The sequence below is a fragment of the Chiloscyllium punctatum genome, chromosome 17 (genome assembly GCF_047496795.1).
Source record: "Chiloscyllium punctatum isolate Juve2018m chromosome 17, sChiPun1.3, whole genome shotgun sequence".
Lineage (NCBI taxonomy): Eukaryota > Metazoa > Chordata > Chondrichthyes > Orectolobiformes > Hemiscylliidae > Chiloscyllium > Chiloscyllium punctatum.
In genome coordinates this window covers 44,895,333-44,912,935 of record NC_092755.1, presented here as the reverse complement: position 1 = coordinate 44,912,935, position 17,603 = coordinate 44,895,333, and the positions used below count along the sequence as shown (strand labels likewise).

The 17,603-nt window shown below is 42.6% G+C and overlaps 1 protein-coding gene across 2 annotated transcripts in view; it reads right to left on the bottom strand.

Moving 5' to 3' along the window:
- The window catches only part of dgcr2 (DiGeorge syndrome critical region gene 2), an 88,356-nt gene that overhangs the window by 55,086 nt on the left and 15,667 nt on the right, over positions 1-17,603 (bottom strand). For both annotated transcript variants that reach the window (XM_072587031.1, XM_072587032.1), the window contains exons 2-3: positions 9,776-9,808; positions 1,636-1,758 (exon numbers count right to left, since the gene is read on the bottom strand). In XM_072587031.1, the coding sequence (XP_072443132.1) occupies positions 1,636-1,758; positions 9,776-9,808 (156 nt within the window). The remainder of the gene's footprint in view (positions 1-1,635; positions 1,759-9,775; positions 9,809-17,603) is intronic.

The window sequence follows — 17,603 nt, the reverse complement described above, 5'->3', positions numbered from 1 at the left end:
GAGAGAGACTAGAAAACCTTAGGCTGCTTTTCCTGAAGCAGTGGAGGCTGAGGGGAGACATGGTAGAAATCTATAAATTTATGAGATGCACAGATAGGGCTGACAGTCAGAACCTTTTCCCCTAATGCTAGAGGACAAGCTTTTAAGGTGTGATGGGGCAAGTTCAATGGAGATGTGAGGGGCAAGTTTTTTTTTAAAACGGAGGGTGGCAAGAGTCAGGATCTTGCTGTTAGGGGTGGTGATGGTGGAGACAGAGACAATAGGGGTGTTTGAGAGAGTTTTAGATCAGCACATGAATATACATGGACCTAAGGCGGGCAGATGGGACTAGTTTAATTTGGCATTATGGTCAGTCCAACATCATGGGCCAAAGAGTCCGTTCCTGGGCTTTACTGTTCTATTCTCTATATATCCAGCTGTCTTTTGAAACCTCCTAAGGAATCTGCCCACCAATCTCCCAGTCAGTGTATTCCAAATCCTAAAAACTCTGAGAAGCTTCTCCTCATCTCATTCACAGTCCTCTTGTCAACAATGTTGAAATGATGATTAGAAACAAAAATAGAAGTTGCAAGAAAAGCTCAGTTCTGAGGAATGGGCACTGGACCTGAAACATTAAGTCTGCTTTCTTTCACAGATTAAGACTAGATCCAGAACAGTTCCTTTCTTGGTAGGACTGGAAACGTACAGTTCCTGAAAATTCTCCTCCACGTTGCAGGAATTTCACCATGTCTGTGCCCCTCTAACTCTTTTCCAATCTAGCCAGGGGTAATTGAAATCACCAGCTATCACAACCTTGCTTATATACTTATTATGAAAATTTGCAGGACAGTGCTCTCTTTTACTTTCTCCCTACCATTTGGAGGTCTGTAATAAATATCCAACAAGGTCACTGCTCCCTTCCTGTTTCATACCTCCAAATCATATAGATTCTAATTCAGGAATAGCACTTGTTCAAGGGTAATGATACTATCTTTGACCAAGACTGTTACACTTCTTTTTTACCCACTCATCTTCTACTAAAAGTTTTATAACTCAGGATGTTAAGTATCCTCTGGTTTGAGCCATGTTTCCTAGTAAACTAGTCTGTCAAATCCCTCCACAGCAATTTCTGATTCCAGTTCCCCAGTTGTGTTCACTAGACATTAATGATTTGGTCTTGGGAACAAAGTACAATATTTTCACATTTGCAAATGATACAAAGTTAGCAAGATGTGAAGCCATTTCAGAAGGATTTGGACTGGCCTTCTGAGTCAGCAGAACATGGCAGATAGAATATAAACCTTCTGGAGAGGATTAGATAGACTTTGGAAAAATATTGCAAGGGGTTGGAATTCCACCCAAATTCAGGACAAGCTTCACCCAACTTTAAAAATTCATTGACTTTTCAACAATTATGGTTTATTTTGAAAATGCCTGGAACGGTTTCCAGGTTTTCCATGACTCTCAGGAACACTGATCAGCAGGCAGATCTTTGATTGCACGAGGAAAGGAAATCAGAAATGAGAGATGCAGACATATGGTCAAAGGAGTCCTTAAACCTCAACTTAGCTCACAAGTGTATACACAACAACAAATCATACAGGAGAGAATTCTAGATCCAAATCACAAAATACAATCTCTCAGCTTATACTGTACCTGGACAATCCAGTTCATCACTGCCATCTTCACAGGTCTGCCAGCCATCACAGTGCCAAGTCAGAGGGATACACTGAATTGTTCCAGTATTACACGCAAACTGTCCAGGCGTACAGCGCAGCTCTGTGGAAGGCAGAACAATACTCTGTTAACAAGTATCTCCTCCCGCTACTTCAGTGAAATGTTGTCAGAGGTGCCTCTTCATAATAGAAATCTAAATGATGGAAAAAGATATACTCCATACACAGTAACTGAAAAAGAAATTTCAAACAGTGAGAACTGAAAACAAAAAGTGACCGCAATATGAAAAAGGAGGCTAGGGGCCCAGTGGGGAGGCCAGCTAGATGCTAGAGGTTTCTAAAGCCAGCCTGGATATATCCTAAATTCATCTGGCCTCAAGATGCCCTGCATTGCTAGGTAGTTTTACTATTCAAAGAGATATGAGAGTTTATTCGAAACAAAGATGCTAGTACCAAAGAGCTATTATCCACAAAGGCTCATCTATCTATTTTAAGACAATGTCTCTACTGACTTTTCCTTCCTACTTTGCAATAGAAATTCCATCAGCAATACCCTTTAAACTTCTAATATTCGTACAAATGTAGGAGCAGGCCATCTGACCACTTAATGTCTGCTCCACCATTCAATAAGATCACAATATATCTGGTTGTGGGATCAGTTCCATTTTCCACCTGCTCCCCATAACCATTGATTCCTTTATCTAGCAAAAACATGAGTCAGCCTTGAATAGATTTCATTGCTTTCTAGGGAAAAGAATTTCACATTTAGATACTGTTTTGAGGGGGAAAACAAATAAAAAAACTCGCCGAGCCTCTGTCTTAAAAGTAGAACTACTTATTCTTAAATAATGCTTTTAAGTTTTAGACTCTTCTACAAGAGGAATCATTATCTGGGACTCCACCCCAACCAATTCCCTCAAGACCTTAAGCATTTTGATAAGATCACCTCTCATTCTTTTGCTCCATTGAACAAAGGGCAACCTGTTCAACCTTCCTTTGGAACAAAGTTAAAAATCACACAACGCCAGGTTATAGTTCAACAGGTTTATTTGGAAGCACTAGCTCTCGGATCACTGCCCCTTCATCAGGTGGTCGTGGAATATAAGATCGTAAGACAAAGAATTTATAACAAAATCTTAGTGTGATGGAACTGAAATTATATATTGAAAACGACCTGGATTGTTTGTTAAGTCTCTCATCTTTCAGAATGAACATGTTGGTTTCAGTTCTTCCATGTGTAAATCACAAAACTTTTTTAAAAGTTACATTCTTAAGTGAACTTTAACAATTAGTGTCATGTTGGCCCAGATAATGCATTGAAGGTGTGAGCTGCCCTGTGAGAGACTGTCTGAGCTACAATGGTCAGATTGATTCTAATCTAAAATACAGATTTACAGTAATTTACATGCATTCATGTAGTTTTTGAGCAAAATAAAATGTAATTCTGCAAGTATAAATTCACCCCACAAACTTATACTTGAGTGTGTGTGTAGGGGTGATGGTTAGGAGTATCTGTGAGAGTGAGAGAGTGTAAAGGCGTATAAAGTCTGTGAGAGGGTGCATGTGAGAGTGTGGGAGTCTGTGTGTGAGCGTACGAGAGAGGGTCTGTGATGTGTCTGTAGGTCAGTGTGTGTGTTAGAGTATTTGACGGTGTGTCTGTCTGTGTATATAGTGCAGTGGGGTCGTGTAACATGAACCCAAGATCCTGGTTGAGGCCATCTCCATAGGAACCAAACTTTGCTATCAGCCTCTGTTCGGCCACTTTTTGTTATTGCCTGTTCCGAGGTCCACCTTGGAGGATGGTCACCTGAAGGTCTGAGGTCAAATGTCCCGCACCGCTGAAGTGTTCTGACTGGGAGGGAACACATTGCTGTATGGTGTCCATTCATCCACTGCCATAGTCTCTGCTTGGTCTCGCCAAAGTACCTTTGGGTGGCACGGAATTTGGGCGGCACAGTGGTTAGCACTGCTGCCTCACAGCGCCAGAGACCTGGGTTCAATTCCTGCCTCAGGCGACTGACTGTGTGGAGTTTGCACATTCTCCCCGTGTCTGCGTGGGTTTCCTCCGGGTGCTCCGGTTTCCTCCCACAGTCCAAAGATGTGCAGGTCAGGTGAATTGGCTACGCTAAATTGCCCATAGTGTTAGGTAAGGGATAGATGTAGGGGTATGGGTGGGTTGCGCTTCGGTGGGGCGGTGTGGACTTGTTGGGCCGAAGGGCCTGTTTCCACACTGTAAGTAATCTAATCTAATCTAAAAAACCATGCCTCAGGGCATCCATGAACCTGAGTAAATCAGTGACTCAGGTACTCATGTGACTCAGCCAACATTATCTATCTCATACGCTGCAGGCAAGCATGCCCTGAGGCATGGTACATTGGCAAGATGAAGCAGAGGTTACAGTAACGGATGAACGGACACCGCACAATAATCAGTTGGAGAACACTTCAGCGGTCTGGGGCTTTGGATCTCAGACCTTTGGGTAACTATCCTCCAAGGTGGACTTTGGGACCGGCAACAACACGAAGTGGCCAAGCAAAGGCTGATAGCCAAGTTCGGTACCCATGGGGATGGCCTCAACTGGGACCTTGAGTTCATGTCACACCACAGGCAACTCCTCTGCACTATACACACACACTCCTACAGATCCATAGATTCACGCAGACCCTCTTTCATATGTTCACACATATACTTCCACACTCTCTCACGCACCCTCTCACAGACTTATACCCCTTTACACTCGCGCTCGCTCACACACACACACATATACACTCTCACATACACTCATAACCAAACCCCACATAAAACCAGATGCGCACACATATAAATTTGTGGGGTTAATTTGTACGTGCAGAATTAAGTTTTATTTTGCTCAAAAATTGCATGAATCCATGTAAGATGATGTAAATCCGTTGTTTAAAATTAGAATCAATCTGACCATTGTAGCACAGACAGTCGGCACCTCATACCTTCAATGCATTCTCTGGGCTAACATGACACCAAGTTCACTTGAGAATATAACTTTTAAAAAAGTTCTGTAATTTACATATGAAAGAACTGAAACCAACATGTTCATTCTAAAAGATGAGACACTTAAACAATCTAGGTCTTTTTCAATATATAATTTCAGTTACATCACACTGTAAGATTTTGCTATAATTCTATGTCTTATGATCTTATACTCCACAACCACCTGATGAAGGAACAGTGGTCCAAAAGCTAGTGCTTCCAAATAAACCTGTTGGATAATAATCTGGTGTTGTACAATTTTTAACTTTGTACACCCCAGTCCATCTCCAAATCATTTCTTTGAAACATAATCCTTTCATTCAATGAATGAATCAAGTGAACCTTATTAGAATTGCCTCGAAAGCTCTATCGTAAGACAACCAAAACTGTTCACAGTAGTCTAGCTGCAGTCAAATGCCCCATACAGTTGCGTAAAACTTCCTGCTTACGTGTCACATTCCCCTTGCAACAAATGACAAAATTCAATTTTTCTAACTGATCGTAGAATCATAGAATCCCTACAGTGTGGAAACAGGCAGTGGCCCAACAAGTCCACACTGACCCTCCGAAGAGTAACTCACCCAGACCCATTCCCCTACCACTCTATATTTTACCCTTGACAAATGCAATTAACCTACACATCCCCAAACATGATGGGCAATTTAGCGTGGCCAATTTACCTAACCTGCATATCTATGGATTGTGGGACTAAACCAGAGCACCCAGAGGAAACCCACACAGACACGGGGAGAATGTGAAAACTCCACACACAGTCGCCTAAGGCTGGAATCAAACCCAGATTCCTGGCTCTGTGAGGCAGCAGTGCTAATCACTGACTCATCGTGCTGCCCTATGATTTGTTGTTTGTGCTAACTTCATAACATTCTAACTTTGACATACTAACTTTACATCAGCACAGCACAGAACATGCCCTTCAGCCCACCATGCCCGTGTTGACCTTGACACTATTCTAAACTAATCCCATCTGCCTGCACACTGTTCATATTCTTCTATTCTCCGCCTGTACATGTGCCCGTCGAAACTGCTTTCAAACTTTGCTATCATATCTGCTTCTACCACCTCCCCTGCCAGCTCATTCCCAACACCTGTGTGACAAACTTTCCTTGCACATTCCCTTTAAACACTCCTCCTCGAACCATAAACTTTTTGTCCCCTAATTTTTGACATTTCCACCCTGGGAAAGAGACTCCAGCTATACAACCTATGCATATCTTTCAAAACTCTCGATCAAGATAGATAAAGACAGAGCAGTAGATGATATCAACATGGACTTTACCAAGGCCTTCAACAAGATTCTACCTGGATGAATAGCTAATAAGGTTAGATCACATGAGATCCAGGGAGAGCTAGCAAATTGGATTTAAAATTGGCTTGACAGTAGGAGACACAGGGTGGTTATAGAGGGCTGTTGTTCATACCGGAGGCTGTGACAAGCAGTGTGCTGCAAGGATCGGTACTGGGTCCAACATTGTTTGTCATTTATAGAAATGATTTGGATCAGAATATAGGAGGCATGGTTAGTGGATGACACCAAAATTGGTGGTATAGTGGACAGTGAAGAAGAGTACCTAAGAGTACAATGAGGTCTTGATCAATTTGGCCAATGGGCCAAGAAATGGCTAATGGAGTTTAATTCAGATATATACGAGGTTTGCACTTTGGCAAGATATTTTGACAAGTCGAAACCAGGACAGGACTTACATAGTTAATGGTAGGGCCTTAGGAAGTGTTGCTGAACTGAGAAACAGTGATGCAGATACACAGTTCCTTGACAGTGGCATCACGGGTGGACAGGTGAAGGAGGTGTTTGCCTCACTTTCCTTCATCAGTCAGAGTACTGAGCACAGGAGTTGGGACTCATGTTACGGCAACACAAGACATTGATAAGGCCAAATTTGGAGTACAGCGTACAATTCTGATCACGCTACTATAGGGAGGAATGTTATTAAACTGGAAAGGGTGCAAAACAAGATTTACAAGGATACTATCAATACTAGATAGATAGGTGAGCTAATTTTAATAACTGACTGATCTTTATCAGCTTAGTATGAAACTGAATTATGTTACAATTGCTATTTTCTAAATGCTCTACCACATTCTGAAGGGAGGAGATTGATGAGGCTTTGACAGAGATCTTTGTATTAGCTTGAGTCACAGGCGATTCCCCAGAAGACTGAAGAACAGCCAGTGATCGATCTTTATTTAAAAAGGGCATAAGGGATAATCTAGGAAATCATAGACTAGTGAGCCTACCATCAGTGGTAAGGAAATTATTGGAGAAGATTCTTTGGGACGGGATTTACTTGCATTTATAGAAAAATAGACATATTAGAGATAGTCAGCAAGTCTTTATGCAGGAGAGGTTTTGTCTCACAAACATGATTGACCAAGTGAAGAAGATGATTGATGTGGGTTGGACAGTGATGTTGTCTACATGGACTTTACTAAAGCATTTGACAAGGTACTGATGGTAGGCTGGTCCAGAAAATCAAATCACAAAGAATCCATGTTAAGCTGGCAAGTTGGATATAAAATTGGTTTGGTGATAGAGGGTAGTTGCGGAGGGGTGCTTTTCTCACTGGACATCTGTGACCAGTGGTGTTCTGCAAGATCAGTGCTGTTGTTTGTTATGTAGATAACTTGATTTGAATGAAAATGGCAGTTGCCTGATTAATCAAGTTTGCAGATGACATGAAAATTGGTAGTTGTGGATAGTGAGTAAGGATATCAAAGGATGCAGCAGGATCAGCTGGAAAGTTGGGGGAGAAAGGACAGGTGGAGTTTAATTTGGGCAAATGTTAGGTGATGCATTTTGAAAGAGGAAAGTATACAGTTAATGGCAAGGTCATTAGGAGCACCGACGTACAGAGGGATCCTCGTATCCAAGTCCATAGCTCCCCGAAAGTAGCAACACAAATGGACAGGGGATAAGGGCATGCTTACATTTATAAATCACAACATTGAGTAAAAAAAGTGGGCAAGTTATGTTGACTTTGGTCAGATCACATTTGGAGTGTTGTGCACAGTTCTGGTTGCCAGACGATAGAAAAGACATGGAGGCTTTGGAGAGAGTGCAAAAGAGGTTTACCAGGACATTACCTGGATTGGAGTTATTAGCTGTGAGGAGGGCTTGGATAAAATTGGATTATTGTTGCTCGAGTGTCAGAGGCTGGGGGCTTACCTAATAGAAGTAGATAGTAACCCAGCACAGAAAGCAGACCCTTTGACCTAACTCGTCCATGCTGACCAGATATCCTAAATTAATCTAGCCCCATTTGCCAGGATGGCCTCTATCCCTCTAAACTCTTCCTATTCATATATCCATCCAGATGCCTTCTAAATGTTGTACCAGCCCTCCACTGCTTCTTCTGGCAGCTCCTTTCATACACGCACCATCCTCTGGCAAAAATGTTTCCCCTATCGCTCCCTTTTAAAATTTTTTCCCTCTCACTTTAAATCTATGCCCTCTAGTTTTGGACTGCCCTGGCCTGGGAAAAAGATCTTGGCTATTCCCCACTTCCATGGCAGGCAACAGGAAGTTCAGTGTCACTTTTGCAGATAGAAAGTAAGTGTTCTGAAATTCACTAAGTTTGCCCTTCATCTCTCCAGCATAGAGGCGGCCATTGTGAGCAGCAAGTACAGTAGATTACATTGATTAAAGGGTATGTTTATCACTGCTTCACCTGAAAGGTATGTCTGGAGCCTTGGATAATGTGGATGGAGGAAATAAACAGGCAGGTGTTACACCTTCTGCAATTACAATGGGATGGTGTCATGGGGGTGTGGAGAGATGTTGGGAATGGACCAAGGTGTCTTGGAGGGAGCGTCCACCTGCAAGGCTGACAAGGGAGGGACAGCCTTTCACAGAGACCATTCTCTCTGGGGCAGCTTGGTCCCCATCAGCAGCTATTCATTCTCCCAGGCTGACTCTTACCAATTCCTTTGTCTGGCCAACTGTTTTGCTTTCACTGGACTCTTTCACCTCTCCCCCAGCGCCAGCATATAAACCAACGTTTTCCTAGCTACCAGCAGTTCTGAAGAAGGGTCACTAAACCAGAACCATTCACTCTGCCTTTCTATGTAGATGCTGCCAGACTTGTTGCGTTTTTTCAGCAATTTCTGTTCTTGTTTTAGAATTTCCTTAACTTTATACAAATTGATATGGCACAGTGAGGCAATTCTCACAGCACACTGGCTGAAAACACTGCCCTGTTTAAACAAAATGCTGTTTTTTGATTCTTCCTGCTAAAATAGACAAGTTCACCCAAGTTATAAATTCCATCTGTCAATTTTTTTCTACTCACACACTTGATTTTTATCCCTTTGCAGAATTCACTATCTCCTCTTGACAATTTACCTTCATGCCTACCTTGATGTCATTAGCAAATTTAACTGACATACACTTAAAGCTCTCATCCAAATCATTTATATAGATTATGAACAGTTGTGGCCCCAGGACTGATCCTGTGGTACCCACCGGGTGAAGTTAGTTCGCCAAACTAATAAATTAGTTAAGTTAATTTCTCTTTCACAAAGCCATGCTGGTGCTGCCTGCTCCAATATGATTTCTCTCTGTACCTTGTTTTGATCTCCTTCATAGTTAATTCTAAAATTTTAAAAGCAAAAGTAAAATTTGGTAAACTGACTTAAAGTTTTATGCTTCTTTTATTGAATAACATTTACTATTTCCCAACTGCATGGATCCTTCCACAATCTAAGGAATTTTAAACAATAGAATCCAGGCGTCTATTACCCACGCTGCCAATTTTCTTTTGACCTGGGGATGTAGTCCATGTTATCTTGGGGAGTGGCCCCTCAGCCTTTAAATCCAACAGTCTTCCTTGCACTTTTTTTGATTGTTTTAATTTCATCCCTCCCTTTCACCTCTTGATTTTCAATTATCGCTAAGACGTTTCAAAGTCTTTTACTGTGAAGGCACACAAAATACCAGCTCAAAGCTTATACCACGTCTTCATTTTCTATTATCAATTGCGTAGATTCTCACTCCAGATGATCAGTACTAGATTTCAATACTCTTCCTATCCAAATACTCAGAAAAAGTACAACTCAAATGCAGTTGTAAGACACTCACCTGACAAGAGTCTTGTCAGACCTAGCCGCGGGCCTGCAACAAACAAAGAAAAACTTAAAATAGTTAAGTAGCATCTGTAAACATGACTGCACGTTTTACCAAGACTGAAGGCTAGCTAATAGTTTGAACTGCTCCAGTTGGGTTCTCACCCCTTCCAATAATTTTGCATTAAAAGTTCATTACAGCTTGCTCAAAGCAGCCAGTGTATTCCAGACCTAGTGGAGCCTCCCCTTTAAATCAACAATGTAGGGGTTCAAGATCAGAAAATCCCCTCGCACGAAGCACTGCTAATAGATTTCTATTAGTTCATGGGATATAGACATTAAAGTTAGGTCAGCATTTATTGTCCATCCCTAATTGCCCTCAAGGAATGTTGTCTTAAAGGACTGTAGTCCTTGGGGCGTAGACATCCACAGCACTATTAATGAAGGCATTCAAATCTTGTTATGCAAATAACAGCATTGGTGACTACTCAGGTGGAACTGCTGGGTTAATGTCATACTTGCAAAAAAAGGCAGAAAAGCATCGGATGACCAACAGTAGAGACTGGTAGGCGTGGGCAAATTGTGCAGGAATCCCTGTGGCCACTCCCCTAACAGATATGGATAATGTTGGATAATTTTGGGAGGATTGGTCTCTTAGGGAAAGCAGCAACAGACAAGTTTGTGGCACCAAAATTGACACTGTAGCACTGCAAGGGAGGAAAACAACTGGGAGAGCTTTAATGAGAGCTGATGTAAGGGGGACTGACAGGCAGTTCTGTGGCCACAGCTGAGACTCTTGAATGGTATGTTGCCTCTCTGGTGCCAAGGGTCAGGGATGTCACACAGAATGTAGGATATTCCGAAGGCAAAGAGTGAACAGCCAGCAGTTGAGGCATATGTCGGTACCAACATGGGCTTACAAAAAAAGGTCCTGCAACAGGAATTGAGTGAGTTAGGTTGTAGATTAAAGAGAAAGACTACTAAAGTTGTAATCTAAGAATCTAAGGAAGGCTACTAAGGTTGTTATCTCAGAATTACCTCCAGTGCCACACTCTAGTGACTACAGGATTATGAAGAAAGGTCAAAAGAATGCTCAAATAAAGGAATGGTATAGGAGGGAGGGCTTTAGATTTTGGATCATGGGATAGCTTCTGAGGTAGGTAGGACCTGTACAAGCTGGATGGGTTACACCTGAACCAAAATGGATCCAATATCCTTTCTGGGAGAATTTCTTGTGCTATTCATGAAGTCTTAAAATAATTTGGCACATGGCTATGGAAATATCAAAAAAAGGTCCATTACACTAGGCTTGCTGGGAGATTATATTTGGTCAACTTAAAACTAAAGCTTATTTCAGCAACTAATATAAAATAAGCTGTCAGCAGGTGTAACTACGTTTTACAATATTTTGCAACAACAAAGGCCACCTCTTCATATGAGGGTGTGATACTGGCATCAGATACTGAAATATAGCCAAGGAGATAAAGGAAGGTTAGTCACCATCAAAAGACATTATAAAATTAAAACAAATGCCAATTCCATTACATTGAATGAGATAAGAACAACAATATTAAGGAAACAGTTGAAAGGTGGTGAACTCTGTATTATGACGCAAGCCACCTTAATCACGTTCAAGAAGAACATTACACATGGTCATATAGAACTTGTTTACGTGAGTGTATAAAAATGCTACTGTACTGACGGACTGTGCCCTTTTATACAAGTAAAATAAAAGGTGTATCTGGAAAGACACTGCTTGATTAGGGACAGCCAGCACGGATTTGTGAAGGGTAGGTCTTGCCTTACAAGTCTTGTTGAATTCTTTGAGGAGGTGACCAAGCATGTGGATGAGGGTAGAGCAGTGGATGTAGTATACATGGATTTTAGTAAGGCATTTGATAAGGTTCCCCATGGTAGGCTTATGCGGAAAGTCAGGAGGCATGGGATAGAGGGAAATTTGGCCAATTGGATAGAAAACTGGCTAACCGGTCGAAGGCAGAGAGTGGTGGTAGATGGTAAATATTCAGCCTGGAGCCCAGTTACAAGTGGAGTTCCGCAGGGTTCAGTTCTGGGTCCTCTGCTGTTTGTAATTTTTATTAATGACTTAGATGAGGGAGTCGAAGGGTGGGTCAGTAAATTTGCAGATGATACGAAGATAGGTGGAGTTGTGGACAGTGAGGAGGGCTGTTGTCGGATGCAGAGGGACTTGGATATGATGCAGAGCTGGGCTGAGGAATGGCAGATGGAGTTCAACCCTGCCAAGTGTGAGGTTGTCCATTTCGGAAGAACAAATAAGAATGCGGAATACAGGGTTAATGGTAGGGTTCTTAGTCAGGTGGAGGAACAGAGGGATCTTGGGGTCTATGTACATAGATCTTTGAAGGTTGCCACTCAGGTGGATAGAGTTTGTAAGAAGGCCTATGGAGTATTATCGTTCATTAGCAGAGGGATTTAATTCAAGAGTCGTGAAGTGATGTTGCAGCTGTACAGGACTTTGGTTAGGCCACAGTTGGAGTACTGTGTGCAGTTCTGGTCGCCTCACTTTAGGAAAGATGTGGAAGCTTTGGAGAGGGTGCAGAGAAGATTTACCAGGATGTTGCCTGGAATGGAGAGTAGGTCGTACGAGGATAGGTTGAGAGTTCTCGGCCTTTTCTCGTTGGAACGGCGAAGGATGAGGGGTGACTTGATAGAGGTTTATAAGATGATCAGGGGAATAGATAGAGTAGACAGTCAGAAACTTTTTCCCCGGGTACAACAGAGTGTTACAAGGGGACATAAATTTAAGGTGAAGGGTGGAAGGTATAGGGGAGATGTCAGGGGTGGGTTCTTTACCCAGAGAGTGGTGGGGGCATGGAATGCGCTGCCCGTGGGAGTGGTAGAGTCAGAATCATTGGCGACCTTTAAGCGGCATTTGGATAGGTACATGGATGGGTGCTTAATCTAGGTTAGAAGTTCGGCACAACATCGTGGGCCGAAGGGCCTGTTCTGTGCTGTATTGTTCTATGTTGTGTGTGTGTGTGTGTGTGTGTGTGTGTGTGTGTGTGTGTGTGTGTGTGTGTGTGTGTGTGTGTGTGTGTGTGTGTGTGTGTGTGTGTAGTAAAACCTGGAGTCAAGATTTCGACAGTAATCTTTGGAGGTATCACCAAGATCACTTACTTCTTGTCAGTGAGTTAAAGGACACAAAGCACCACAACTTCCCTTATATACAAGTAAAACAAAAAAAAACCGCAATCCAGTGGTCCCATATTCTGTACTTTGTGTGTTAGGAGTTGAACTTGGAGCCAAGATTTTGAAGTGGGGATGGGACATGGAGTGGAAGTAACGTTGGGGGCAAGGTCTAGTCAGACATAGAAGCAATACTCTGACAGATCAGCATGCAGAGAAGACATGGGCAGAAGGTGGCATGTAGGAGGCCCAGCAAGCTAAATTATATTTATTTTAAGCCAAAGAACTTGTAAGTGTCTTCAAGTAAGGCCATTTGGGTAGAGCTTGGAAATGAAAAAAGTGACAATCACTTTTCTAGTATTATACCAATGGCCTCCCAACAGCCAGAAAGAGATAGTGGAGCAGATATGTAGGCAAATCATTAGAGTGGTGAGAATAATAGGGTTGTAATCATATAGGATTTTAACTTTGCTAACGTTAATTGGGATCGCCACAGTGTGGGAGAATCAGATGCAGTGGAATTTTTAAGTGCAGCCAGGACAACTTTTTGTGTCAGAATTTAGATAGTCCGACTAGAGATGAGCAGTGCTAACCTCATCCCAGGTAGCACGATCAAGTAGCTAAATGTCAGTGGGCGAACATTTTGAGGATAGCAACCATAACTCTAAGTTTCAAACACTTATAGGAAGTAAAGGAGTTAAATGTCAAAATTAGGATGAAGCCAATTTCAATATCAATAGACAGGATCTGGCATACCTAGACTGGGTGCTATGTCTTGATGTAGGGCTTTTGCCCGAAATGTTGATTTTTCTGCTCCTCAGATAGTGCCTGACCTGCTGTGTTTTTCCAATACCACATTCTTGACGCTACATGCAGGTAAGTCTACATTTAAAAAATTGAAGTTTTTTTTAAAAAGGAATCAGGGTCAGCATCTTCCTCTAAGAGTGATGGGGAAGGGCAGCAAGTCTGGGTATAAAAAGAAGGAATCATGTTTGTTGGAGAAAAGTTGAATTATAGAGAGGCAAAACATGGATCTAGTGAAATTGACAAGTCTGGTTTATTTCACACAATATAGCAGGGAAGAGAAATTGAATAGGACTGGTGCAGAACAGACACTCTGCTCAGTGATGCCAAAAGTTCTTCTCCAAGAGCTAGAGATACAGACTGTTTTTTATAGGGTTACAGTAGTGTTGTGTGAATTACACAATAATATGAATTGAATTGCACTCAATGGAAAACGTGGCAGTAGTAGCAATCAGGGAATAATTGCATTAGGAGGTTCTGTTCCTCTGCTAGAGTATGTCCAGTGTCCTGGCATTAAAGGGTTTACAGAGTTATGTGCATTCTTGGCAGAGAGCAGATGCCACTCAGTTTTCTTTGTGGGGTTTTGGTACCTGTGGAGACTGGGGATGCCCAAGGGTCTGCAGGAGCAGTGTTGCTATTGTAAGGTAGGAAGTCGGTTATCAGATTACCTTAAGGAGTGTATTCCTCCTGCCTGGAAGCTGTTTAGGACGTCTTGCTTTGCTGCTTACTGCCTGAGGTAGTTATGGTCAGGTTGAGGTATTATGGGTATACTCTGTTAGGCTAAGACCAGCCATGTTTCCTGTGAACAAGTAGTGGGCAGGCAGAGTGTTTTATTTTTCTCCCACAATGTTAGAAACAGAACATTAAAAATAGGGGAAGTCCTTTAGGGGTAGACAGCACATTGGATTTGCTTAAAAATAAATTAGCAGGGGAAAGATGGGCCATGAAACATCTTTGGCACATATGATCAAGGAAAACCAATAGGCATTTTATTGTAAGCAAGAGGATTACCAGGGCAAGAGTGGGGTCTATTAGAGACCAAAGAAGCAATCTGTGCATGGAGCCCCAGGGTGTGGGTGAGGTCTGACGTGAATGTTCTTATCAACAATCACAAAGGAGAAAGACATTGTAACTGGAGATTTCAGTCGGGATGGTGAGGCTTACAGCATGTTAAGATTAATGAGGTGGTGGGTAATAGATGTTTTGTAAGGAATAAAGCCTGATGCGATGTATCCAAAGCAGCTATGGGAGGAGATTGCAATGGTTCTGGTGGATAAAATACTTCATTGGCCACAGGTGAAGTGTGAGATGACTGGAGGATAGCTAATGTGGTTCTTTTGTTCAAGAAGGGTGGTAAAAATATGCCAGGTAATTAGAGACCACCTAGTCTGATGTCAGGGGGTGGTGAAATTATTGGAAAAAATTCTGAGGGATAGGATGAATCAACACTTAAAAAAACAAGGATTTATGATGGATAGTCATCACTGATTTGTTGGAGGGAGATCCTGTCTAACTAACATAATTAAGTTTTTGAAAAGGTGACTAAATATATTTATGAGGGTAGTACTGTTAATGTGGTTTATATAGACTTGAATAAGGCCTTTGACAAAGTCCCACATGGAAAGTTAGTTCAAAAGATAAGATCCCATGGGATCTACTGCAAGTTGCCAAGTTGGATCCAAAATTGGCTTGCAAATAGGGGCAAAGAGTGCTGGTGGAGGGCTGTTTTGGTAATTGGAAGCCTGTGACCAGAGCTGTGCCACAGGGATTGGTGCTGGGATCAGTGTTGTTTGTTATCTACATTAACAACCTGGACATGAATCTAAAAGATATAACTAAAAAGTTTGCAGATTATACAAAAAATTGGTGTTGCTGATACAGAGAAGGATGATCTCATCGTAGAATCATAGAATCCCTACAATGTGGAGACAGGCCATTTGGTCCAACAAGTCCACACTGACCCTCTGAAGAGTAACTGACCCAGACCCATTTCCCCTACCCTATTACTCTACATTTACCCCTGACTCATGCACCTAACCGACACATTCCTGAACACTATGGGAAATTTAAAATGGCCAATTCACCTAGTCTGTACATCTCTGGACTGTGGGAGGAAACTGGAGCATCCGAAGGAAACTCGCACAGATACAGGGAGAACGTACAAACTCCGCACAAACAGTTGCCCAAGGCTGGAATTGAAGCCAGGTCGCTGGCACTGTGAGCCAGCAGTGCCAACCACTGAGCTGCCGTGCCCCCACCCCCTCACCAAGTGCAAACAACCGATCCCCATGCCATGCCATCTCAGGTACCTTGGGAGTTGAGAGAGACAAAACTGCCCAAGTCCATAGATCCCTAAAGGAGTCAGCACAGTTAGAGTGGATGGTGAAGGAAGCATAACAAATACTGCCTTCATTAGTCGGGATGTAGAACAAAGGAGCAGGGAAATCTTGATGTACTGTCAATAAGCATTTTTTAAAAATTCACTCGGATGTGGGCATCGCTGGCTGAGCTAGCATTTATTGCACATCCCGAATTGCCCTTGAAGCTGGTGAGGTGAGCTATCTACTTGAACCGCTGGTGTGCATGTGCTGTATTGACACACAATGCCTTTTTTGGAGGGGGGGGGGGGGCAAGTCCAGGATTTTGACGCAGCAACAATGAAGGAAAGGTGATATATTTCCAAGTCAGGATGGTGAGTCGCTTGAACAGGAATTGGCATGTGGTGTTTCTATGTATCTATATTTTATTACAATCCCTACAAGGTGGAAGCAGGCCATTCAGCTGCATCGAAACCACACTACTCAGACCCACACCCCCAACTCTATCTCTGTAACTGTGCATGTCCAATGGCTAATCCACCTAGCCTGCACATCCCGAGACTGGGCAATTTACCTCGACCAATCCACTCAGCCTGCACATCTTTGGACTGCAGGAGAAAATCCACACAGACTGGGGGAGAATGTGCAAATTCCACACAGACAGAGGGTGGAATCAAACCTGGGTGCCTAGCACTGAGACAGCAGTGCTAACCACTGAGCCATGGTGCTGCCCAATCTGTTGCCCTGTCCTTCTGGATGGAAGTGGTCTTGGGTTTGGAAGGGACTGTCTACAGATCTTTGGTGAATTGACAGGGGGACAGAGATGGAGGGAGTGGATGCTTGTGGATGTAGTGCCAATCAAGTGGGCTGCTTGTGAGAGTGGGTAGCCTACAAACCCACCAACACATTAAAACAGCAGCTAATGAACTTGAAAGACCCTGTGCAGACAACAAGGAAAACTAATGTTATCTATAAAATATCTTCCAAGATCTGTAACAAACAACATTGGACAAACAGGCAGAAAACTAGCCGCCAGAATACATGAACATCAACTAGCCACAAAATGACATGACCCACTCTCACTAGTATCCCCACATACAAATGAGGAAAGACACCACTTCAACTGGGACAACACATCCATCCTAGGACAAGCCAAACAGAGATACACACAAGAATTCCTAGAAGCATGGCATTCCAATCGGAACTCTATCAACGAACACATTAACTTGGACCCCATTTGCCACCCCCTGAGAAAAAGAACAGGAAATTACATCACCAGCCCAAGGAAACTCAAACATATAAATAGAAGTGGACTACACCACCAGTGCTTCATTCAGAGACTCCCTGAAAATGTTATCTAGTACAGCGATGAAAATCTGAAAACGAACCTCCCAGCTCACGAGCAAACCTACATCCAGAACCTCAACCTGAGGTACAACTCTTCTCAAAACTCGCTAGGTGCTAAACATTGCTCAATTAACTGTAAATGTCCCTGTGGTTGGGCCGAGGACTACTTGAGGAACCCCCAAAATGATGTCCTGAGACTAAGCTGATTAA